This window comes from Pocillopora verrucosa, chromosome 1, assembly GCF_036669915.1.
Source record: "Pocillopora verrucosa isolate sample1 chromosome 1, ASM3666991v2, whole genome shotgun sequence".
NCBI classification, from domain to species: Eukaryota; Metazoa; Cnidaria; class Anthozoa; order Scleractinia; family Pocilloporidae; genus Pocillopora; species Pocillopora verrucosa.
The window spans coordinates 19802983-19827433 of record NC_089312.1 but is presented as its reverse complement, the minus strand read 5'-3'; the positions used below and the strand labels follow the sequence as shown (position 1 = coordinate 19827433).

Sequence of the window (24451 nt, the reverse complement as noted above, 5' to 3'; positions counted from 1 at the left end):
GATAAAAAGTTAAATTTTGTAGAAATGTGTGAATTCAAATTATTGTAGTTATTCAGTGGCGACGACATTTACCGCACTGACTACCATCAATATGATGCGAGGACCCTTAATATGTACAGTTGTTAATATTTCATTGAAACCAAATTAATTCATCATATTTTGCACGTCTCAACAATGGAGTTTTTGCCAGGTATTCAGTTTAATCGAATTCATTGGGCACATTAGGGGTGAAAGATGTATTCCAATTTTCAAAACTTGCATGTTTATTGAAAATTAAAAAGGAATTTATATTGGTGACTGAGAGTACAGATAGGAAAAATCAACCACTTTGAAGATACGGAAATTTCAGTGTTTACCGCATCTTCTCATAATCTGCAGATTTAGGTTTATAAAAATCTCAAAAAGAAAAAGAAAAAGGTTTGTCTATCTTTTTAGCAGACTGAAAATTAATACATTACCGGCCTAGAAACATTCGTATTAAAGTGTCTTACCAATAAGGAAACTCGTGTAAATCAAGCAGGTCTCCCTTCTGTTCTGAACGCCCACACACAACCCACAATACTTTGCAAGCGCTCAACACATTTCGGTTTGACTTTGTCAACAATCTTAGGGCGCAAGTTTGCATAGTATTTACTTGAGGCTTTTCCACTTTTGTGGGTTAGAATGGCGAAATAGTGACGCATTCACCATGCTGACTTCTAGTGGTCTCTAAGACCGGCTGATGTAAAATGGCCGCCGCTGGTGACCGCGGGAAGCGAGACACGAAGAGCTCGCTAAACAGATTTGGAGGAGATGAAGGAAAAGCCGAAGAAAATAGGTTGCATCGACGTGCAGCCAAGTCCAGATCTTACAGGTTGGGTTGAACACTTTCATGTCGTTTGTGGTAGTTATAAATGATTAGAAAAGCTTGAATGTATACTTAGATGGTACAGGAAATCATTTGCGAGATTGTTTCGAGTTAGGTATTTTGCCTACATGCTGTGCTTTTCAGTCGTAACGTTTTAGTTAAACTAAGCGGCCTGTATTTTTCCCTTGATATATTACGTGTAGATTTTCAGGTTTCGCATCAAATTTAACGACTCACTAACGGGTAAATAAATATTTAATTTCGCATCTTTAAGTTATGGGGTGCGATTACGAGCTTGCTGGTGTTAATTTTTTATTCAGAAATTTGTTCTCTGAGCTTTTAAATTTGTTTTGGAATTGAAAATGTCGAATGTAGTTGACCCCAACTCTGAGAGTTCCGCTTCTGCTATTGAATTTGATTTGTTTCCTTTTTCCGATATTTGACTACAGATTTATTGATTTCTTCAGTAAAAATTGTTGCGGATTTCGATAACTATTTCTTACTGCAAGAAACTGAAAATAAAACGAGTGTTATGCATAAAAAATTGATATCAAACTGAATTCATGTCACGATATGATTTATTTGCACCCGAATGCATTTGAATTTGTTTGCCCGTAATGCTTCCATTTGTAATTTCCTTCTTTTATATTTTGACTGCTTCCTATCAGTTAAAAAATAAACGCGATTCAAAGTGGGTTACAGATTTTTATCACTTATATCGGCAAATCTGTTACTTAACTCACAGGTAAAGCTCTCAAATGAAATTGTATTGTGCTAAGCTAAGCTTTAAATTCTATGAAGATACATCAGCTACACGACGAGATAGATTTTCCCTATTTAACTTTTGTTTAGCAAACAAAGCGAGCAGCTTGATCGGCTTTGGTGTTTTCAAGGCGTAATTTAAACTTGGAAATGAATGAGTCTGTAATTAAGGTGACCTTTTAATGCTAAACGCAAATCAAAACTTATTTTTGCTGCGCCTAATGGTTTTTTCAATTCTGATCATAAACTTATTTGCATGACTAACTTCTCTTCTGACGTGGTAGTTTCGAACTTTGAATGTGTATTGCTATGCTTTATAGAAATTGCGTTAGAACAATAACTGTTATTATTTTAACTAACATGTTTTTACTTTCTTTTTATTTTCTATTTTCTTTGCAATTGGGTTGTAAAAAAATTTCTTTTCTGGATCAATGTAAATGTAGCATGTCAATACATGTATTGACTGCATGAATATTATATCTCTAAAGATTCTAAGAGCTTAGTCAGAAATTCATTTCATTTACAACAGTCACAAGTGTATGGGGTATGTGTGTTTTTCTCTTAAAGGGAATGTTCACCTATAAACTGTATAGGGTGTAAAGCATTTTTTTTTTGCGTTTGATAAGACAGATCAGTTAATGGAGTGAGACTACGGCAACTTATAAAGAGAAATATATTTTGAATGGTTAAATTTTTTATTTAAATGTGCCTCTAATCAGTGCTCTCTAGAAATGCTGGTGGCCAGCATTTTTTCCAGTTACTTGTTTTTGAATTTTCAGCCGTTGAAATACCTGTCATGGTCTGAACAAAATTTTAAGCTTTGCCACTCAGCCAGTATTTTTGTCTAAAAAATATGTAGAGAGCATAATGTAATTCAGCTTGACTTCTGGTTTGACTTGTCTTTACCTAGAGAAATGGACTTAAGTTTGCAGCAAAACATAGCAGCTGGTGACCAAACCCTTAAAAAGATTTTTGCGGAACATTTGGTTTAAATCAGAACCATTCCATGGTCAAAATTTACATAAGAGTGATTTGATCGGCCATTTTTTTCATTGACACATAATTGGAACTTTGTCCATGTTCACTTAATCTAAGTTGTAATACTTAGTCCATAAAATAGACTGGCAGCATGTCTGACCCCAACTCATAGCCAGCACATTCTTTACCATATTTTGTTCATTTCCTCTGATCCCCCTTTTTTTTTTCTTTTTTAATATGCAAAATAACACTTTAATTTATTTTACGAACAATAAGTGAAAAGGATTGCTTTTGGTGTTTTTATTGTGAAAGAAATTCAATATGTATTTAAATATACAGTATTTTGAGTAAAGGATATGGAAGTATTAAAAGACAGGAAGTTTTATATATTATAAGAAAGTTTTATCAGGGAGTAGAAAGTTTTAAAATTTCATGTTAAATATTGTTCAAGACAAGAACTAGTTTTGATACATACAAATGGCATTCTATACAAGTGTTCCAAAGTAGCCACATAATGGAAACCATTCAAGTTGACTTCACTTCTTTTACTTTCAGAGAAGCAATGTCCAAACCAACTGGAAGTGGTACAACAGAATTATTTCAGAATGATTTGGAGCCTGTATCAGAGGCTAATACTAGCTCTGCACATCTTACAGACTTAGAGCATCACAGTGATGTCTGTGAATGGACTGTAAGTGGTTAGGTTCACATCAGTTATAGGCATTTTTGCAATGTCCACTATTTCCCAATTTTTTTTTTTCACTCTCTCCACCCTTACCTTAGCATTCATATTCTCTTCACTGTCATCTTTACATTTCCCATGGTTCTGACAAGGAGAGTTTGTTTGGCAATCAAGAGTTTCTTGAAGTGGAAATGATTTCCTTTATTCTCGTGACCTTCACATTTGATTTGGGGGTGATGCTTTAAGGAGAAATTGCAAGCCAGACCCTCTTAAGGGTTAAAGGGTTAATGGAATTAACTGATTACTATGTCAAAACTTTTATTCCCCACAACTGGCCATCTCCCTCTCCTATCGTTTTGTGATACTGCAGGTGCAATTTCTTTCACAATCTTAACATACAGTTTATATTCAAAGAATGAAATTGAATTATTAAAAGCAATGAAAGTGATGCTTAAGAAAAGGTTCTATAATTCTAACTGTGGCGTGAACATCTGAATGGCAGTGCTTGCTTAACTAGAGTCATGGTTGCTTTTCATTTTTTTCAAAATTTTTTTTAAAACTTTTAGGATTTCAATTGGTACTCTTTTAAGTAGAGTGAGACTTAGAGTTCTCTTTAATATCATAGACATTGTAGACTTTTAACTTTTGTTACTTTTTCGGTAAAGTCATTGTCACTGTTATTACATGCAGGTGTCTACGAGTGTGTGAAATGAACTCTTTTATTGGTTCTATGTGGTAACTAATTGCTATAAAGTTCAAGAGCAATCTAATGCAGATCTATTTGATCTTTTTTTCCCTCTTATCTTGCATCTACTGTGTAAAATTTTACCTTTAGGAAAGTGCCATGAATGGGCAGCACTTATGGATGGACACAGATGCCTCTGGAAACTCCTGTTACCTGACGGATTGTGAATCTCTGGTAGGAATTAATCCTTTCATATAATGCAATTCTCAGTGTTAAAGCAAATGATATGAAATTACCTGTGTTTTGTTCTCCACTCTTCGATTGGTCTAGAAAACTTCTTCCTTATTCTTTACCAATTGGTGCAAAGCTTAAACCAATAGTACTGTGACTTGTGACAGTGCGTGCGTGTATGTTTGTTTGTTTGTTTGTTTTTTTCCTTTAATTTTAATTTTCACCAGTTGTTTTTAATATTTTCCTTGTTTACATTACCTTTTCTGATTACTTTGGTTTTGGTTTATTAGCAATGAATTACTATGTGCTTTATAAGTTTAAGTTACCTTACAAAAGTTGTTTTTGATCATTAAGTAAAACCAACTGTCCCTGCCACACAATCTCTAAGCTAATTGTTGGAGTTTAAATTTGCCTTTTTAAAAAGTGCAATTATGCTCACCACAACACTGACAAACTGCTGTGCAGAATGAATACTTACCATTTAATTTGGGAGAGGAAGGAAACAAAGCTAGCAGAGCAGCAAGTTAAGCAACAGAATATAGCAATTCTTAAAATCTGGCTCTCACACAGCCCTTTGATTAGCTGCTGCATAAAAATCTTGCCTTCAGTGCAATTAACCTCAATAAACTGTTGTCACATTATATCATTTTGTAGAAATCAGGACCCAGAAAGAAGTGTGCAGGTAAGTTTTTTGCATGGATTATCATTTGGCCTTAGTGGTAAAAATTAGTGCTACTTTGTTATATGTCTTGAATATGGTTGAACGCTTCCCTATACCTTTAGAGACTACTTCAATTTCATCATAACATTTCCCTTGAAAAAAGAACTTTAGGCTGCATACTTCACAATTAGTTCTTGTTAGTGTATACATGTAGCACATGTATGTTTTCCAGTTTTTGGCCAGTTGAGATTGCATTTTCCTCAACTTCTTGTCACTACATAGAAAATTTATTATTTTTTACTTAAGGTGTTTCATTTACTTACTTTAAATTTTGGGAAAGCTCCATTTATCTTCAAAGTAATACTGGTTAAATCTGTGTGGCTTCTCACTAGCCTATAATGCAGGCATCTTATGAGGGCAACTTAACAGTAAGAGGCATGCAATTGTTAATTTGACTGGCCATATTTGATTTGGAGCTGGAGTGGATGGTAGAGGGAAGAGGCAGGGAATGACAAAAAGACACCTGCCAGAAGAGGTTGTTCAAAAGCAAAACACAGCTTGATAAGTTGTGTCACAGCATTTCCATAGTTTAATTAAAAAGTGGAAGTACTCTGGCAAAAACAAACACACATAGAATAGATGAGTGAAATGGTGAGGCTGTTCTCTACAGCCAGGAAATGGCTTTGAAGAAATCTCCTCTGTAGTCGCAAATACTTTGAAGCAGACACAGCTGCACCCGCAGTTTTACCCGCCATAATTTGTTTGATGCGAACCAGCATCTGAAATGTACAGCTTTTCCTAAAACCAGTTGGTAACACTCTGCAATCCTTTCCGGAGACCAATGTGGAAATTACATCTATTTGCTGTATTTGCAGTGTGCAAGACACACCATGGTCTCAGATAAACACTTGAAAGATTGTTCTAGTTTGTCTACAGCTGCTTCCTGCTACCCAAAAATCAGTTTTTGCAGGTTATAGGCAGGCCTTCTCTTCAAGAGCAAAATCAAAATTGACTCCATGTTTAATTTTCCCTCAAGCATAACATGAAGCAGATTGGCTTGTAGAGCTAAACCACACCAAGCAGGAACTCCTTTTGTGGGCAAGTAGCCCACAAAAGGAGTTCCTGCTTTTCCCAAAACAAAAATGACCTTGGCAGGTCTAATATTCACAGCCCCACCCTTACTCTCCTTTTTTCAATTGTCTATTGCAAAAATTGAAGATAGCAGCGAAAATTTCCACTAAGATAATACTGAGCACTCGCCTACCAAAATTATGCCTGCTTTTCAGGCTCGCTTATTGTGAAAGTACAGAATGATTGTTTTTCCCTTGTTTTAAGAATGCAAAGTACCTGAGGGACCATACTTTTGGTGTCTAGGAGAAAATTACTATGTTGTGATTGGGAGGGAAGGGTTAGGGGGCAGATAGAGATAACTGCACAAAATACACTCCTGAAAGGGGACATGGGGGTGATCAGTGTGTGTTCATTCTGTCCTGGTATGAGTACATCACAAGTAAAAAATTAGGAACTTTTGTTGAAATTTAAGTTTTTTCATACATGTAGGTTGATATTGGATCATACAGTAAAACCATTTTTTGTTCCTTAACCCTTTTACTCTAGTTATTCAATGATTAATTCTCCCCTTGCTGCTAGAGGTTTCCTTGTAACTTAGTTGGGAGAATTTGGGTTAGATCACTTGATGAAAACTTCTACTTTACCTGATGGATTTGAAATTAATATTCATTGCCTGTTTCTTGAGGAATGCACAGATATTATTGCCAGTCAGAGAGGTTGTGTGTTTATCACTCCTGGTAGTTACATGTAAGGGTTAAGTAGATTTCAAGTAAGTTAGAAACTGTTTGAAAACAATATCAACATGAACTTGCCATTGTTCAAACAGGAGCCAGCTGTATCTTGTGTTAAAGCTTTTGACTTTAACGTTTCAGTATTATTAATACCAATATTGACAATAATTCTGATGGTGGATTTCTATTTGATATACCCTACAGCTTGTAAAATCATTGTCCATGCAAAGTGCATAGAACAGCTGTATAGGGTGAGTATTGATAAAAAAATAAAATTAGACTTACTGTTGACAGAACTCTCTTTATAGGTTGATAGAACTAGTCATGAAGTTGTATTGCATACAATAAACATGTCAAATGTACATTAACTGTTTTTTCTCTGTATGTAGTTCAAATCATTGAACATCATTTTGCTCAGTGGCACTTGTCAGTAATATCTCGCATGTGGTGTTCATTTCAGATAAACTTCAAATGCAAACCAACATTCAGGGAAATCCATCCAAAGTCTACACATGAGGTACTTTCTCGTGTATTGTAACCTTTTAGATCATCACATGACATGTGATGATGTAAAAACATTGTTTCAATAGCGTACTAGAAGTGTTGTTCTCTCACCATTATGATTGAAAGCCTATTCCAATTTGGTTGTATAACGTTGCATATCATATGTTTGAAAATTGAGATTTTTCATTTTATTAGTGATACAAGCATACTCAGAAGAAGGATATACTTAAAGCTCCATGTAGCATTGCTCTCTATCTTACCAACCTCCTAATGTCACCCTCTCCATCTATACAGCAAGTTATAAATAACATTTCCCCTCTCGATTATGGCTCATTCACTTTTTATTTGAGCCATTAATTACAGAAAAAGAGTTTGGTCCATAACCTGTAGAAAAAGACCTTGTATTTGGTTAGTAAGAGTTATATACAGGTATATATCTCTGTTTTAGAGTAACGTTCGTCATCACTGGGTTCATCGCCGCAAACAAGAAGGGAAGTGCTATCACTGTGGCAAGGTAATAAATTACTACTTACATAAGAGAAATAGTGTACTTCCTTTCTTAAAACATCGCAGTAGTATGTTTTGGATGAATACAAAACAAAGGAAATAAAAATCAAGTGGCTTTCAAACCAGCCAAAGTTTGATATTTAATAGCTATGCCCTAATGATTTGCTTTGTTTTCTGAAAGATGTAATTGATGTTCTGTTATAATAAATTTTTCTTTTTCTACTGTACAGTCTTTCCAGCATATGCTATCCTTTCAGACAAAGGTATTTTACTTTCAATTGTTATTTTAACTTTTCGTTAGTGTATGCATTAGAAGGTGAAAAATAGTAACTAACCAGTCTTTTTTTTTTTTTTTTTTTGAGTTAAGAACTACTCTAATCACTATCTGTTCATTTATATTTTACATGTACATACATGTACAACTGTAAAATGCATATAATGAATGTTGGCAGGAAAACTTTTGGACAGATTGATGACAGAGACTTCAATTGTCTCAGTGCTATATCATCCATTTATCTATGCATTTATTTGATTTGATTTTTACTTACTTATTCATTTATTTATCTAATATTCATGTAGTAAGTATTATTTTTTTTAACAGGATATTATTGCAATCAGCTGTTCATGGTGCAAAGCTGCAGTAAGTACAGCATGTTGTTAAATTAATTTTATCTTCTCAAATTCTGGATCTCCCAGTTTGAAGGTTGCCACAATTTTAACTTTTTTCTAGCTATAGAGGCCAGGTTATTGTACATTTCCAGTGCCTGAGATTTGATTGTTCCTCTTTATTTTTCATTGTACTGAGTATGTCCACAAGGTATTAATTTTAACTTTTTTGTTGATATCTTTTCTAATATGACTAATTCTTTTTGCAGTATCACAATAAAGTGGAGTGTTTTAAGATGAACAAAATAGATGAAATTTGTGATTTAGGAGCTCATGCAAATCTCATCGTCCCACCATCTTGGGTTGTCAGGCTCCCTCCAAAAAGAATGCATGTAAGTTTCCTTAGTTTGTGTTTTAAGAGCTAAACAAAATCTGTGCACCTTATTATTACAATTTTTTATTTTGGGTGAACCTTATAACTCTCAAGATCTGATAGTTAATTCTCCCCTTTAGCTGCTACAATTTCCTGTGATTTGTTTTTAGGATTTGGTGTTAGATCAAGATAACGACTTCTAACTGATAAGTCTGGGTATTCTCAGTACCTCTTTTCTGGATTATTTATGGATATTATAGGGAGAAATTTCATGTGAATCACTTCTGGGATTTAAAGGATTAAAAAAATAACAATCATGACAAAATTTTTCACAGAATATGCCAATTAGATAATCATATGATAGATTACTATTGTCATTGTTAATATTTCTTAGATTTAAAGAAATTCCTGGTGTATATTGAGTATTTGGGGTACAAAGTAGTGGAAATTTAGGCTGAGTAATTATACATTCATGAGGCTCTTGATTAATGACACAGAAACTGAAGTTAATAAACATAAAGGCATAATATTACCTTCAAAATACCCATGATATGAGTCCAAAAATACATTAATTTCATCAAGTGTTAATTTCCTTCATGTGAAATCTTCATCTTTTGTAGGTGAGAAGCTCATCCATGAAACGGAATAGTTTTAAAAAGAAATCGCTGAAAAGAAAATCAACAAAGGTTTGCAGATGTAGATCTTACAATTGGAGGGTTTTTAAATTGCAGTTATGCCCCTTATAATCATTGGTGGCTCACTTGTGGCGGCATTTTAATAAACAAGACACAATTTAGGATTTAATTATAGCAAAACTTCATAAGTTAAAAAGTTTCTACAGTACCTGAAAAAGCACAACAAAGATTAGTTCAATAAATCAAGGTCAAACCTTTTATGTAATAGAGAAGTTTGTCACTGTTACCTATAGGTATTGTTAACTAGTAAATTGATTCTATTGCCTACTACCCCTAAGATATGTTCAGTAAAGGTAAATCCTCTTTTAATTCTGACTATTGCCTTTAAATTAAGCCCAAATAAAATATTTCCCTTGCTCATGCAACATCTAATAAACTCTTGCAACAGAGCGATGGAAGTAGCAACAGTGATGAAGATGATGATGTGATCAACATTCAATGGTTTCTTGAGCTCAACACTTTTGCTATTAATGTAAGGTCTTAGAGAAAGACATAAAGTAACATTTTAACATATTCTGCATTTCTGCTTTAAACATTTAATTCTCATTTATTACTTTTGCTAACCTTTTTTGGTGTTGAATTATTAAAATCACTTTTAGTAATAAAGTTTTACATTTTTTAATAGCTGCTCTAAATGATGATAGACCTAATTCTGGCAAGCACTTATGATGCAAACATAAAAATAAACAGCTTAACTTTTAATAACTTTAAGACATGTCATCTGAACAGTAATTTTGTTTATTATTTCAGTGTAATGGTGCTTGTTTACTGTTTTTTTTAACCCAATAAGCTAAACCATGCACTAACATCGGCAACTAGAAAAATTTAATTATTTGCTACAGACTGTAAATATAGCCACGCAACAGTATGAATTCTTGCCCAGTGAATTGAATTCTTTTATAGTCTAAAATTAAAGAATTAACATTTCACCTTTTTTTCCCTGAAAAGTTGATATCATTGATGTCACAATCAGCACAAGTTCTGTGATGCTTTTTGGTCTTAGGCCTGTTTCTAAAAAGTCCTGTTAACTTAATGGGCCTGAAGCCATATTTTAAAATCAAAATTTAAAGAATAGAGAAGCATGTTCTGGTGGCCTGACCAGTCCATTTTGTTGGAATATGATTAATAAGCCAACATCTGGTGTAGTTTATCTTGACATACATACATGTAAATGGTGTAACTGGTATCTCTGTTTTCTCTCTTCTAGGAAAGGAAACCTTTCGTGGTAAGCATTAGTTCATCTTATTTGAACTACTGTCTCAGTTAATCCGAAGGTGATAGAACTATTACATTATAATGTTTCTTGTTTGGAACAGCAATATATTCAGCAGCTGCAGTCATTCATCAGTGACAAAAAAGGCATAACTCCATTTTCAAGGGGAATGAATTCATACCAAATGTTAGATAAAGAAGTGTCAAATGAAATGTGAAGTCACATTAAAGAAATTATTGTGTCTGTGAATAATTATACATTTGCCTACTTCTTTTACTTTCCCTCCAATGTTTGTTTGCTAGAATATCATTTGCTCAATTGCTAACCAACCCACATCATATTTTGGTCAAAAAGGGTAAGTACTGGTTGAAAACTCGAACTTACCCCTGGTAACTCTCCTCACTCAGGACTAAACATCAATAATAGTAAACTCTGAGTGGAGCCTGACACCATTGCTAATGGTAAACCAACAATCTGGGTGGATGGGCCATGTGGTTCACAAGGTGATGTTACCACATATCTGAATAACATTGTTCCAACCAAGTCAGTGCATGTCTAACAATGTTGTCACAGTTGCTTGGCTTGGATGTTCAAGGATTTAGGAATTATTTTTCAAGATCATTCATAAGTTTTATATTACTAATGGTCTCAATATTTCGTAGATTAAGCCTTCTGGATCAGCACAACGTAAGCCCCTACTAGTGTTTATTAACCCAAAGAGTGGTGGAAATCAGGTAATTTACCTCACATCTTCATTTTTAATATTCAATATTTGTTTAAATGTAATTTCAGAACTGGATAAAGAGTTCCCCACAATTTGATTTCCCCTACATTTGTTTGTATTTCCTTGTCTCAGGGAGCCAAAATCATGCACAAGTTCCAGTGGCTATTGAACCCAAGGCAGGTGTTTGATCTGTCCAGAGGGGGTCCTCGATTAGGGTATGTGCAAAAGACTTTTCAAAGTTTGAGTTTGTAATGTGGCAGTTCCCTGATGGTGGTTTGTTAGTGTTTTCAAGGTTTTTAATTCACATGCACATATTTACCCATGCAGAGTACAGTGAATAAGTATCTGTTGAGAATTAATGAAAATGTAAGACCCAAAAATTACCTATTTGTTTGGTTGGGGAAGAGAAGTGTGTGCAGTTGCTTCCTGGTATACATGAGTTAGCAATAGATTCCTTTGAAACATTGCAGATATATAATGATAATAGGACTAAGTGGAGTCCAATGACTGCAAAGCAGGAGTCCCAAACACAGCAGATTCCCTCAAAATGGGTGCCCAATGATCCTAGATGGAAATGATTGTCTGTGTACTTGACATGGTCAAAATCTATTCTGTGGCGGTTCACTTGGATTTCACAAGAGATCTTTTACTTGAAATCAACTGAAACTCTAATAACTGTTCAGTCATGATAAGTCTGAGTACAGCTGTTGTTCTTATTCTGAATTTGTTTGTGACAATAGTCTGGAATTGTACCGAAAGGTCCCCAATCTTCAAATCCTAGCCTGTGGTGGAGATGGAACAGTAAGTTATTTGTATTTTTAGAATTCACATTTTTACATTAACTGAACCTTTTTTTCTTGAGATTAGTATTGGTAACATGTTACAATTTGGCTGGCCTTGTTGTAACACTATTAACATTTCCCTTTTTTTTCCAGGTTGGCTGGGTCCTGTCTGAACTTGATAAACAAAAAATTACACCCCCACCCCCTGTGGCAGTACTTCCACTGGGGACAGGAAATGACTTGTCGAGAGTTCTCAACTGGGGAGGGGTAAGGAGTATTGCTTTGAAATTTTGCCAGGAGATAAGGAATAGGGGCTACAATAGTTTGTTACTCCTCGTGGACAAGATGTCCGTGCGTCACAGGTTACCCCATAATATTTCGTGTGGAGTTTTCCTGAAAACTGAGCCCACTCATGGGTATAGTCATCGTCAAGGCATATTCCGTGATGTGTGCTCTTTCTTTTGAAGGGTTACACAGATGAACCTTTGTCAAGAATTTTAACACACATTCATGAAGGAAGTATTGTTCAGCTCGACAGGTTAGGCATGATGCATTTTAACTTGTAACATGTGTTTTTTTTCGTCGTCACTCAAAATGATTATTCCACATTTAACACTTGTAAGTTTATTTTCCTAGATGGAACCTGGAAGTAACATTTAATGAAGCAGGTGAAAATGATTCCTCTGATGAAGCGGTTGAACAGGTGAATAATTACCGCTGGATATTTATTTTGTCTTCTCGATAGTTTTGTACAGAGGTTGATTTTAAGCATAGCGGGTTTTAACTGTGAGGATAGTTTTGAAGCTATCAGAAAGGTGGCAGTCTGCTTTTGCTCAAGATTCTTCCTTCCCATGTGAATCTGTGTCGTAGAGTGCTAACTGTTGATTCATTAATTTGAATTTTCATGTGTTTCATTTGGTTTATGGTCTGGAGTAATCTAACCTGTTGTTTTTCCTCGCCTTTAGCTTCCCTTGAATGTCATGAACAACTATTTCAGTCTGGGATTTGATGCTGAAGTGTGTTTAGAATTTCATGAATCAAGAGGTATGTACGCCATGCAAACAGTTCGTAGTTTAAAATCAATTTCTTACGTCGGTAGAAGAAAAAAATGACGAACAAAAAAATACAACAATGCAAAACCCACTCGCAGTTCGTCTCATTTTGATAGACTGACCAACACTTTATTTGCGTATTCATGCTCAATCATTTCTTCCTATCTCTTCCTTCCCTTCTAGAGGCCAATCCAGATAAATTCAACAGTAGATTTAAAAATTTAGTATTTTATGGAAAGGTAAGTACTCTTTGATAACACAATCATTTGAGCTACAGTATATCAAAAACGTGGCAAGCTAACTAAAATTACTTGGTTAAGGGTGTAACTGTAATACAGTATGATTGCTGTTAATACTTAAACCGCGTTCAGTTTGAAATACATAGTAACGGAACTGATGTAGTGAATCTTCTCCCAAGTTAGCATGATAACTCATCAGTCTTCAATTTGCAGGCTAGTAGTGCAACTTTCCTTCAGAGGAAAGCTCGTTCCTTCTTCAAATATACCACTATAGAGGTTTGTTCTCTCAATTTCTCCATGTAATTTTGAGATTTTCTGTGTAGTTATTTGATTGGTTACATTTTAAGTTTAATTTGACGGGAATATAAGAAAAATACGCTGGCTACTGGACAGCTGTTATTGGGTTAAGGAATGTAAGAAGACGCTTTGATAAGTAGCCCCTTATTCAATTTTCTTGCGCGCTGATTTCAAACATTCACAGTCTTTTACCTAATCTTGTCCTTTTAGCGTGTGAATTAGTGGTGTATGTGATCAAACTACTATCCCTCTCGAAATCAAGAATATCTTAAAGCCAACAAGTTTTTTTAAATTTACACTTGTGTTGTTGTGTTGCAGTGCGATGGAGTTGATCTCACTGATAAGCTTCAAGAAACCAAACCTTTGTGCCTCTTATTTGTCAATATCCCATCGTAAGTTGTGTCACTTAAATTTGATATGTCAATGGTGAATCCGTTACGCTTTGCAAAATGAAAATATTATCCAAGAAGAAATCTCATCTTTGACGTTTTTGTAACAGCTGTTTCACCCCATTTACCCGGGGTGTTTGAAATTGGTCCGGGGTTGATGAGTTGTTGAGGGGAATTTTAAGGGCACAGGAAGAGGGAAGCCCAGCAACTTCTTCCTCTGTCGTTTCCTTTGCATTTATTGTCTCCCCTATCTCCACCCACCTTCGCTGCAAGGGAGTGTGTCTCTTCAAACTCTAGAGACAAATAAAATTATTCGTTATGTCTCACCAGCTTTCTCACATACACAACTGATAAACTTTCTCAGACTCGTCACGCAGTCTTTATGCGGTGGAACGCGTGACAACCCAATGAGGACGGGGTATCAAACTTGTATATTCCCTTACTTTTTCTATTCATACTCATATTTCTTTATCTTTAAGATATAGTGCCGGTACGTCACCTTGGGGACACCCGGGAAAAGACAGCGTAAGTAAACCATGTAGAGTAAAGAAAACGAACCAATGAATCCTCAAAGCCTACGTTGGTGGAAAACCACAAGTAAAGAAGGTTACTGTGCCCTAGTGCTAATAATCGTCTGTCGCCTTGTTTGACGCTGCCTCCTGGGACGCTAGACACAATCGGATACCATCATTTAGGAATATTTTTAGCAAGTCATAAGTTTCTGTGTTTCAGTCATTAATTGTTTGGTATTTTTGTAGGAGTTTCAGTCTCAAAGACTTGACGATGGTTATCTGGAGGTGATTGGACTCACTTCAGCTACGCTGGTAAGCCACAGCCACAGTAGGGTCATGTTTGAGACTTTTAATAGTTGTTGTTAGATCCAGCTGGCTGATTAAAAAGCTAAGCTCTCGGTAATGATTAACTTAACTGCCGTTTCAGCTGGCACCTTTAAGATCGACACCAGTTTTCCTGTTATAGCGGCAGTCCTTAACGGTTGAGTGCCTTAAAAAAGACACCGTTTTAAATTTGTTATCAATGCTTTCGTTCTTTTAATAAAAAGGAAAACGAAAACAAAACGGAAATCGAATTGTAATTCAGTGCGAGGATCTCGTAAAGGGGCTCGGAGGAGAGCATTAAGGCTTTTTATTGACTCGAGTGAATAACGTGATAAGATGACTTCTCTTCTTTAGGCGACGACACGAGTTGGAGGTCATGGTGAGAGGATAGCACAATGTAAAGAGGCTGTTCTTGTAACCAGTAAATCTCTTCCCATGCAAGTGGATGGAGGTCAGTAAACGTAAAACATTCCTGTCTTTGTCCCCATATCTTAACACTTCTTGTTGTCTTTGTCATCGTTTCTGATCACTCAGGCTTCTTTTAAAGAACTATCTTGCAATTAAAAGAAGGCTCCGATACCCAAACTAATGACAAACGAATGGATCGTGCCAATTTTCACCTCTTGGACCAGTGCCCACTTCTCTCAGAAAGACACGCCCCAAACAAACAATTTATTCATACCGTGTTTTACGTTTTCTTAATGATGAAAAGGAGCAAATCGCTCTGCAACCGTTCCAATCGCACAGTTCACTTGATTTTCGTTAAAGCAACACATTTGTGATAAGAACAAGCTGATTAGAACTCGGAGTTAGTAAAAGGTTTTTACTTATATCTTTGCAAATCCATTTTTGTTCTCTTCTTAAGAACCCTGTAGGTTATGCCCATCCAGAATAAGAATTAGTAGGAGAAACCAGGCCAACATGTTACAAAAAGTGAAGGTTAGTGTTTTAACCTCGATGTTTTACTTTGATTTAAAACTACTGGTGTAACAGGAGCGATAAATTAAACTAGATAAATCATTGCAAAGACTGATAAATGTATGAACTGAAATTCGAATGGTATGAACAGGGCTTAGTAGGTCGAACCTTCTTCTATCTTCCTCTGAATAAAACACCAATCATCGTAGGTTATCCTTCGTACTTCGTCAGGTCTCTGGGTTATTCTTGGCGATCTGTTGTCCACCAAAATTCCCAGACAGACGTTACAAGAATTAACTGTCCTGCCCCAAAATACACCGCGGGGACAGCAGCGAGGACTCAACCTTGAACTGTTGGATCCGGAACCTAGCATATCAACCGGAGGCTACCTTTTTCCCAAAAGTGTGCATGAATATGATTATTGATTTATTGTAAATGAAAAGAAGCTGATTTGTAAAAGACGCCGTCTTCATGATATTTAGTGATCCTGCTATGCAGTGTGGCGCCTACCATTAACTTTCTTGTCATTTTCATATGTAGCGTGTATAACCAACTGAATGGGCCTTTTCAAAAAACACTTTCTTTCCTTCTCTCTACAGAGTCGGACAGAACGTTCCAATTCGAATGCAGGGTATGAATTCTCTCAATTATGCCGTTCTAACTCCTTGGTATCTCTCAGTTTTAGTTCATTGTTTCCTCATGTTTCAGGTTGAAAACCAGTGGAATTACAAGGCAATTTGTTTCTTTGTTTCTTTGTGTAGGCCTATTCCATGTCCGGAACCAGTGAAATTACAGATATTTCGAGTGGCATTCAGTGATTATGAGAAGCACTGTTGTGATCTATTACAGCTAAGGGAAACTTGTGAGTACGAAATGTTGAATCGCGACCTAGGTTAAGCTTTTTAATTCCCGGGGATCGGAAAAGATTGGGGAAGGGGAGCTTATTGAAGAGAGGGACCTCCTGTCGAGGGTCTAATAATTAGGTGCGCTTTTTGGGGGGCTTATCGGAGAGAGGGACATCTAGATGAGAGACTTACTAGTTACGGAGGCTAATCGGAGAAAATAGCTTATTAAAAACCATCTGAGAGGTACAATTATATCTTACAAAATCTCACCCAGCTGTAATGAATGTCCTTTAAGGTTTGCATCCCTGTTTCAAACGGAAACTAAAACCGGCTTTCAAATACTGTATAATTTTACAGTAACTCACTCCCATAAAACAACTCCTGTGATGACATAATTGTGGCGATTAGTCAGCATTAATATCTCTTTGGAGAGGAGTTGGATTGTATTCTTTAAATTCTTCCTCCAATACTTAAAAATACCATGAGCGCAGAAACAGTCATGTTGATTACTCGTTTTATGTTTTACAGCGACGCTTTTGGCGACGACTGCGATAGAACCCGACGCTGACTTAGAGCAAATGAGAGCTTGGATCGAGCGGTTTAAAGAGGACGAGGAGGAAGAGGTACCAGAAAGTTAAGAAAAATGGTTTTGAGAGCAATTAGAATGAAATTACCTTTTTGTGAAAACAAATTAGTGTAAATACCTTTGACTGTTGTACATACATTGTTTTTCTTTTTCGTCTTTCAGAAAGCAACCTTGTCAGATGAGTGGTGTTTCTTGGACAGTAAGCCTCTATAGTGTCTTTATTTTAATCGCATAGGGTTCATAATCAAAAAATGCAATTCGGATAGTACAGAATGCTTTAGAAATATTGAACTTTCACTGAAGACTGTAGGTGTAAATTCAGCTTGGTTTGACCTACTGTTTTCATCTCTTTCTTTGGTTCCTTTTTGAGACTGTTTTTGTTGAGTTATGATTTGAGCCATCTCTTTGCTGGTTTCTCTGTATCATATTCCCAGCCGTGGACTGCTTAGAGAGGTTCTCAAGGGACTTGTATGTACTGTATGTAGTACTGGCTGAGGTTCCTGTCTAGTATACTTCTACCTTTACCGGTGCTCATCGAAAGACCGTATCAACAACAGTATGAAATAGCTATTATTCAAAAACTGAATGGGTAATTTTTTTCTTCTTTGTAGCAACATATCCTGACAGGGTTTATCGTGTCGATGTCGCCCAGGTAAACAGTGTTACTCGTGCACCTACCTCATTTCTCCTTCTTTTTCCGTTTTTGATTATGTTTTTGGTTTCTTACGATTGGGGTGATTTTCTTACCTTCTAGGAAAAAATATACAATGTAGTGGACATTCTCGAGGATGGAATATTCATCGTCGACCTCAAGGATGACCTTGTGAAGTGAGAACTTCCTGATAATTTTATTTTTTTACGATCTACAGTCTCGATTTCCTTTCTTTCAGCCCCTTAAAAAGGGAAAAACAGAACGTCTGCTGTCTGTAGCATGCTTTTTGTGCCTTTTTCACGCTGTTAAAAAAGGAACGCCCGATCGCCGAACAGTTTCCTTCAAATTATACCGCATCAATTAATTGCAGGGTTTGAGCTAGTATTTGATCACTGGGGGACAATTTGTCCCCTTAGCAAAAATTTTGGAGGACATTTTCATTTTTTACATTCATACTGGCAAGCCGACAAAAACATTTTTTTTACCTGATCCTTGTAAGACTTGTAATACAAGAAAAGTGATACAAAAAAGAAAAGTTGTTATTGATGTCAAATTTCTTTTTCTCGTCATATTTAAACAGAGGATCAATGACTATGCTTTATACTTCAAAACATTACACAGCAGAATCTCGTCCCGGCATCGCATCGTAAACTTCAATTCCTTTCTTAATCACTGGTAAACGTAAATGTACTAATTCTTCAGTTGGTTCTAGCCCAAACATCAAGGGCTGTAGAAAAGAGTTGCTGCAGAGTTGAGGTTCTAAAATTTGTACACCCTTCTGCCGTTGCAGAGGGGTTTGTCTTCTTAGATTTGCGACAAAAATAGCAGAACATCGCCTCTTTTTCATAGCGCAACCATGTATGATCTCGCAACCAAGTTTTCAGGAAAGTTCGTGATTTTTTCGGTTTCCTTCGATCCTCATTCGTTTCTTCCTGATTAATACACTGTTCTTCTTCTGTATCATTTTTCTCCGATTCACTCTGGCTTCGATTCCGAGCGAAAAAGCTTTCTAATGTTCGAACACGTTTTCGATGTGACATGTTACTGCGCTTTTCACAAACATGCGAATTTTGAAGTTCAAAAGCCAATTGACGATTGCGTTTTTCGCTGCCGTCAATCATCTTAACGGAACTCTTAGGAAACAAAACTTTACTTTCACGGGTTCAAAAGGTCATGGTTGGTGATTTGTGATTGGCGGATTTCAATCCGTTTCGTGTGTTTCTGTGTTTCAAGGTTCGTTGCTTGTGATCGTAATTATGATTGAGGGCAGCGAAAAACGTAATTGTGAAGGCGGCTTTTGAACTTTTGAGTTCGCATGTTTGTGAAAAGCGTAGTAAAGATTGCCACGTGCGTTCACCACGCTTGGTTGAGCAGGAGACGTACGTGTTCAGTAAAGTGTGACTGAAACGTGACTTTAGAATGAACTTTAAACGTGCAAGAAAATATACTTTCCACGTTCTGTTTTAGCTTGCAATTTCTGTACCGAGATAAAAATCTTCGTGTGTGCTTCCTTTCGAGTTTTTCCCTAAATTTTGAAGGGGACAAAATGTCCCCTTGACCGTTTTTTTAAGGGACAATTTCAATTGCAGTGCGGGATTGGCGCAATGGCGCGGCCTGGCTCAAACCCTGTAATTGTGTTCAGTTCTTATTCGAAGTATGATTTAAGCAACGCTGCATAGTCAGTGATTGAAATGTCACGCAGCTTTTCATCAAGCTTTCATTTTTGAGGTAAATCACGGCTGCTTAGTAGAGGGTTGTGACACATCTAAACAGTCAAAAACAAAACGTCAAATGAAACCTTGGTCTCGAATTAAGAGGGCTTTCAATGTTAAAGATTCTTACATGCGTTGGCAGCTCTGCATGCTTCCGTCTCCTAGCGTTTCGTAGTTAAATTTGTATTGAGAAGGAAAAGTAAACAGAGGAAGTTTACGTGCTTAGTGATTTTCATAGAGACCACTTGATCTGCTTCTAGAACACAGCAAAATAACAAGACCAGTGTTCCTAACTCATCCTCTCGAGTCAAGAGACCACTGTCCGTCCCTGGGGGTTCTGTTCCCAGGGCTCCCAGTCTTATCAATCGGTCACCAGTTACTCTGCCCCCTCCTCGGAGGCATAACAGCTCACTTGGATCCAGTCCATCGGAGAGTGTGGAGGATATTGTGGAAACAACTATCATGACACCATTTCATACGTAAGTTAACTAAACTGGCAATTTCTAGTATCTGTTTGAACAGGTTTTGTCAGTACAGTTTCCTCTTTGTCTTAAAGGCACGAGTTTGCGTCGAAACCTTGAACTAGTTTGCTTTCCAAGCATCGATTTGGCTTCCAAAGACGGCATTCTACTGCTTCAGCTTTTTTGAACAGCACAAATAGCTGGTACATAAATTTGGTTAGGAAATTGTTTAATAAGGTAGTGTTCTAAGATTGAAAAAAGGTCGAGATCCTCTGTCGCAAGCTAGAATTATATGTTAACACTGGGAACGCCCTGTTGTTTATTTTTTTTTATCCTCCATTACATACACGACCTACCAGGGTGTGTTGGGCAGGCAACTCCGTGTTAATTCGCAGACGACACAAATCTGACCAAAAAATAATTTGACCCTCAATGTCGCAGAAACCGAATTCATGTTTATTTTCTCTCTTTACATTCTAAGACTCTTTCCATCTCAGCCGTTAGTTAAAATTGATGACAAAAGCCTAAATCAAATCTTGCAATTTGGGCTTTTGGTGTTGGTCCAAAAATAGATCTGCTAGACTCATAATGTATATGAGCAACAATACTCATGCGCCAGAGGCTCTCAGTGCCTTAGGTGAGGTAACAGACACTCTACGAGCAAATTCCAAAGCTAAGGAAATATTCAAAGTGCTTAACGGCGTGGCCCCAAGTTGACTCGCTGGAAGTGACGGTAATCAATACAATCTCAGGGGCTCCTTTACCTGCACTGCAGTTGCCTTTAGCTAAGGCCGAAAACTGAAAAATGGACAAAGAAAAATAAGAAGAATAATGAATGAGTCCTTGGACATACGTGTGCTTCACAACGCACCCAGTCGCAATGTTTGAAATTTACAAAAAGAGCGATCCAGAGCGTTTTCTAACGTGATAAGTCCAATTAAGAATGTTTCAGTCACCCGTCAGAGTAAATCATATTCACGGTTGTTGTTTTCTTGCCATCTTTAGTAATCAAGAATTCAAGTTACCTTCCCCCGATGGAGATGACGCGGACACTATTTGGTGAGTAGAATACGAATAGTCACCTTGAATGAACCTTAACAAAGGAAACAGTCTTATTGCCTTACGCTATTAATCCATGCGTACCTTGTGCACATTTTCACCCTGTCCCATGTTCTAAGAATTACTCACCTGTCGTAAAGTACTTTATCGACTCGTGATGTAATTTTTCTGTTCATTGTAGGGTGAAGAATGAAATCATGAAGCGTAACGAAAGTAGTAAGTGTTAAGCTGCGTTACTATTGTCACTGTGGCTTGTTTGTCGTTCGCTTGTTCTATCTATGTAGTCTCTCCTCAGTCAAAGTCGATTTCCAAGAATCATAAGCAATGTACAATTTGTAACTAAAATAACTTTTTTTTTTAAGGCATGATTGAGGCTTCGAAAAACGGAGACCTAGACAAGGTAATTACGCGTTTTCTTCAAATGGATAACTGTTTGTAAAATATCGCAGTATAAACTGGCTTTGACTCGCTTTTGAGTTGCTTGGTGAAGGAGTATTATCCAGTCTTGTCTATTAATCAGCAAATTATATGTCCATAGTGAATAACGTTCTTATCGCACAGTAGGATAGGATACTACGTAAGTTGCGAATTCAGAAGAATGTTTCTGCTGAGCTCAGAGCACATTTTGTTTGAAGCCAGAGCTAAAAAAAAGATTACAACGATAATCGATACGTAGAAAAATATCCAGCATGAGGAGTCAGTGCAAGCTCAAACGAACTTTCTGAGTGCGGCGTGAAAATGGAGTAATCAAGGTACGATTGGTCGTAGTTTTCCATCCGATTTGCTAATGGGATGGCGCGTGATTTGAAGACTTACTGAATCACTGAGCGTAGTGAAGCAAACCACTGTTAGAGCGCATGTCTTTTGACTTGCAAATAACACTCATTCAATGACAACGCCCCCCTGGCTATATTAACTGCCGCACTTAATTTATTCGACAGATTCACTGAGTTTTTCTGCTCCTTTTTCTATTTTATTATTATTTTTTTTATGGTGTTAAGGTTATTGAGTTGCACCGTAACGGTGTCAGTCTGTCAGCTGGTGATCGCCGAGGCTGGAGGCCGTTACATTACGCCGCCCGTCACGGACACAAGGAGGTGGTCAGATATATCATCTCCAATGGTAAGTTGATACAGTGACTGATACCTTAGACATGTATTTCCTTTCTACGTCGACATACAAACCTGCTTACAGGCGTAAAAAGGGAGTGAAGACCGAGCAACCCACGCTTACGGGAGGAACCTACCGTAGGCTACGTGGTTGTCCTCCATCGTTATTCCCAGCAACACAAGATTGTGGCAACTACCAACAAGTACTAACAGCTGCAAGCATTGATTTCTAATCTGGCCAACTGCTGATCAGCCAAATTAAGTAAACTATACACATGTTTGGTTTGCTGAGCTGGAAATTATTACTGCATGTCTTACTGTGAAAACATACAATCGATATTAGCCGATGAAGTTGTAATGATGGAACTAATAATTGGACTGGAAACCCAGTTGAGCAAATTTTTGTAAGTAGAACCCAAGATCATCGAAATTTCTGAAACATAACTACTTCAAAAATATGTTTTAGAATGCTTAGTGCAATTGGTGGAAAGGAACGCCTTGCGAAGCTATTACCTCAACCGACCAGAGGACATTTGACGACATGAAACGTCAGGATAGTTTTTTAGTATTACAGGGACGTCGAGATCGCAACTAAAGAGGGGGAAAACATGCCTTCTTTTCTTCTTAATTTGAGTGCCTCACAGGTTACTTTTGTACATGCTGTCAACGTCTTGTAAAATAGTAATGGTATCATTGTGGTCTTCTCCTCAGTTCCCCGTTGCGTTCTGGATCTTGTCGAGGAAGAAAAGTAAGTGAAGCTATTACAAGAGCTACCAATCCATTTTTCTTTCTCTACATAGTCGCATGGTCTATTCAGACATGACTTATTTGTTGTTTCCTCCCCAGAGGCCAGTCAGCCCTTCATAAAGCAGCCCTCTATGAACGGCGGACAATTTGCTCGCTGTTGGTTCAAGCCGGCGCTTCACTCACAAGAACAGATTATGATGTAAGTCACCAGGCTAACCTACCGACTCTTTTATTAATTTTTAGTTGTTAGTGGTTTAAATTAGGTTCCTGCAGAGTCCACAGTTGTTCAACAAATAGGTAAATTTGCAAACAAGACCTTGTAGGAAGACTTTCGAGCTTCCCACAAAAAACTTTCGTAACGTTGCAATCAAGTACGCCAGCCACTAAGGTTGCTTGAAAACCTGACTAAAAGTGATGCTATTCTTACCTAATTAAGGGTAATACACCAAGAATTCAAGCTTTGAAGGCTCAAGATAAGGAACTTGCCAAATATCTTGAAAGTAAGTATCTCTTTCTTCAGGCTCCTTTCATTGTGCTAGTAGCATTTACTTGCCTTTACTTAAAAATGACGAACGTAAAATTAAGTGGTTTCTAAAGCAAACTACTCTTCTAAAACTTGTTGCATATCATATCACTTACTTTTTGTTTTGTTTCAGCGCAAGAACACCTTCAAATTATAGCAGCTGAAGATTACGAAACTGCAGTGTAAAAAGGAATGCTTGAGCGCTCGATATTGTCACTTCAGATGCCGTCGTAAACGAAGGAACAAAACTAACGTGTACAGAAAAAGAAATTAGATAACAACAGAAGCTCCTTATTTTTAAAAGAATAGCTTATTAGATAATTTGAAACCATGGCATTCATGCATTTGTAGGTTATATAGTAATTATTTACACTCAAAAAGGATAAACGTAAAATGAAAATGGCACAAATAGGTGCCAAAAGATCCAGATGACTGGCTTTATAAATATAAGTATGAGACTTAATTGCATATGATAGCCATGTGAGATCGGCGCTGTTATTATGAATTTATTTAAGTTCTGTTGACATTGCTTTATCTTTGTATTTTTCTCGGTGACTCTGCCTTATCTAGAGGACATGATTTTGTTCCTTTTTTTTTATATTTGTTTTGATAATGAGGCTCCAAGGTGCTGAAGCCTTTTGAATAAAAACTAACAGCAAAAAGTGGTGTTATCACACTTCGCAATAGCCTGTGAACACTGACAAATTTATGATCAAATGCGCCTAGAAATCTGTCAGAAGGCGCATACTTGTGCTCGGTTGTTTTCCTTTCTTGATGAATCCAGTTAAATTATCTCTAATGGCATTGTTACGGTGATCAGTATTTATTGGCTTTGAAGAAAACCACGAATCTAGTACTTAAGCTATCGGTTACTTTATCTCGCTAAACACGAACTGAATCTGCCTTTTTAAGTTTTTATGTGCCTCGTCTTTATTTTTCTCTTTCCAAATAAACTTCCAACATTTTAGGTTTTA

The 24451-nt window shown here is 36.8% G+C and overlaps 1 protein-coding gene across 1 annotated transcript; it reads left to right on the top strand.

Moving 5' to 3' along the window:
- Positions 1–583: 583 nt before the first annotated feature.
- LOC131788736 (diacylglycerol kinase zeta-like) lies at positions 584–24444 on the top strand. The gene is made up of 41 exons (XM_059105821.2): positions 584–853; positions 3143–3278; positions 4105–4188; positions 4840–4867; positions 6853–6899; positions 7109–7165; positions 7601–7666; positions 7890–7922; positions 8261–8299; positions 8535–8657; positions 9259–9324; positions 10541–10558; positions 11209–11280; positions 11403–11485; positions 12011–12071; positions 12206–12319; positions 12520–12590; positions 12689–12755; positions 13018–13096; positions 13288–13343; positions 13557–13619; positions 13959–14032; positions 14509–14554; positions 14788–14853; positions 15220–15316; positions 15731–15804; positions 16383–16414; positions 16545–16645; positions 17157–17251; positions 17377–17413; positions 17826–17866; positions 17969–18042; positions 19839–20057; positions 21045–21098; positions 21280–21314; positions 21461–21498; positions 22100–22220; positions 22919–22955; positions 23054–23153; positions 23391–23454; positions 23611–24444. The coding sequence occupies exons 1-41, from the start codon at positions 729–731 to the stop codon at positions 23661–23663; spliced, it is 2946 nt and encodes a 981-aa protein (XP_058961804.2). The 5' UTR covers positions 584–728; the 3' UTR covers positions 23664–24444.
- Positions 24445–24451: the final 7 nt, after the last annotated feature.

Coding starts and splice junctions, on each gene's coding strand:
- LOC131788736 (XM_059105821.2), top strand. CDS start 729: ATGGCCGCCGCTGGTGACCGCGGGAAGCGAGACACGAAGAGCTCGCTA. Junction 13,620..13,958: donor TCAAATATACCACTATAGAG/GTTTGTTCTCTC, acceptor GTTGTGTTGCAG/TGCGATGGAGTTGATCTCAC. Junction 18,043..19,838: donor CTCAAGGATGACCTTGTGAA/GTGAGAACTTCC, acceptor ATCTGCTTCTAG/AACACAGCAAAATAACAAGA.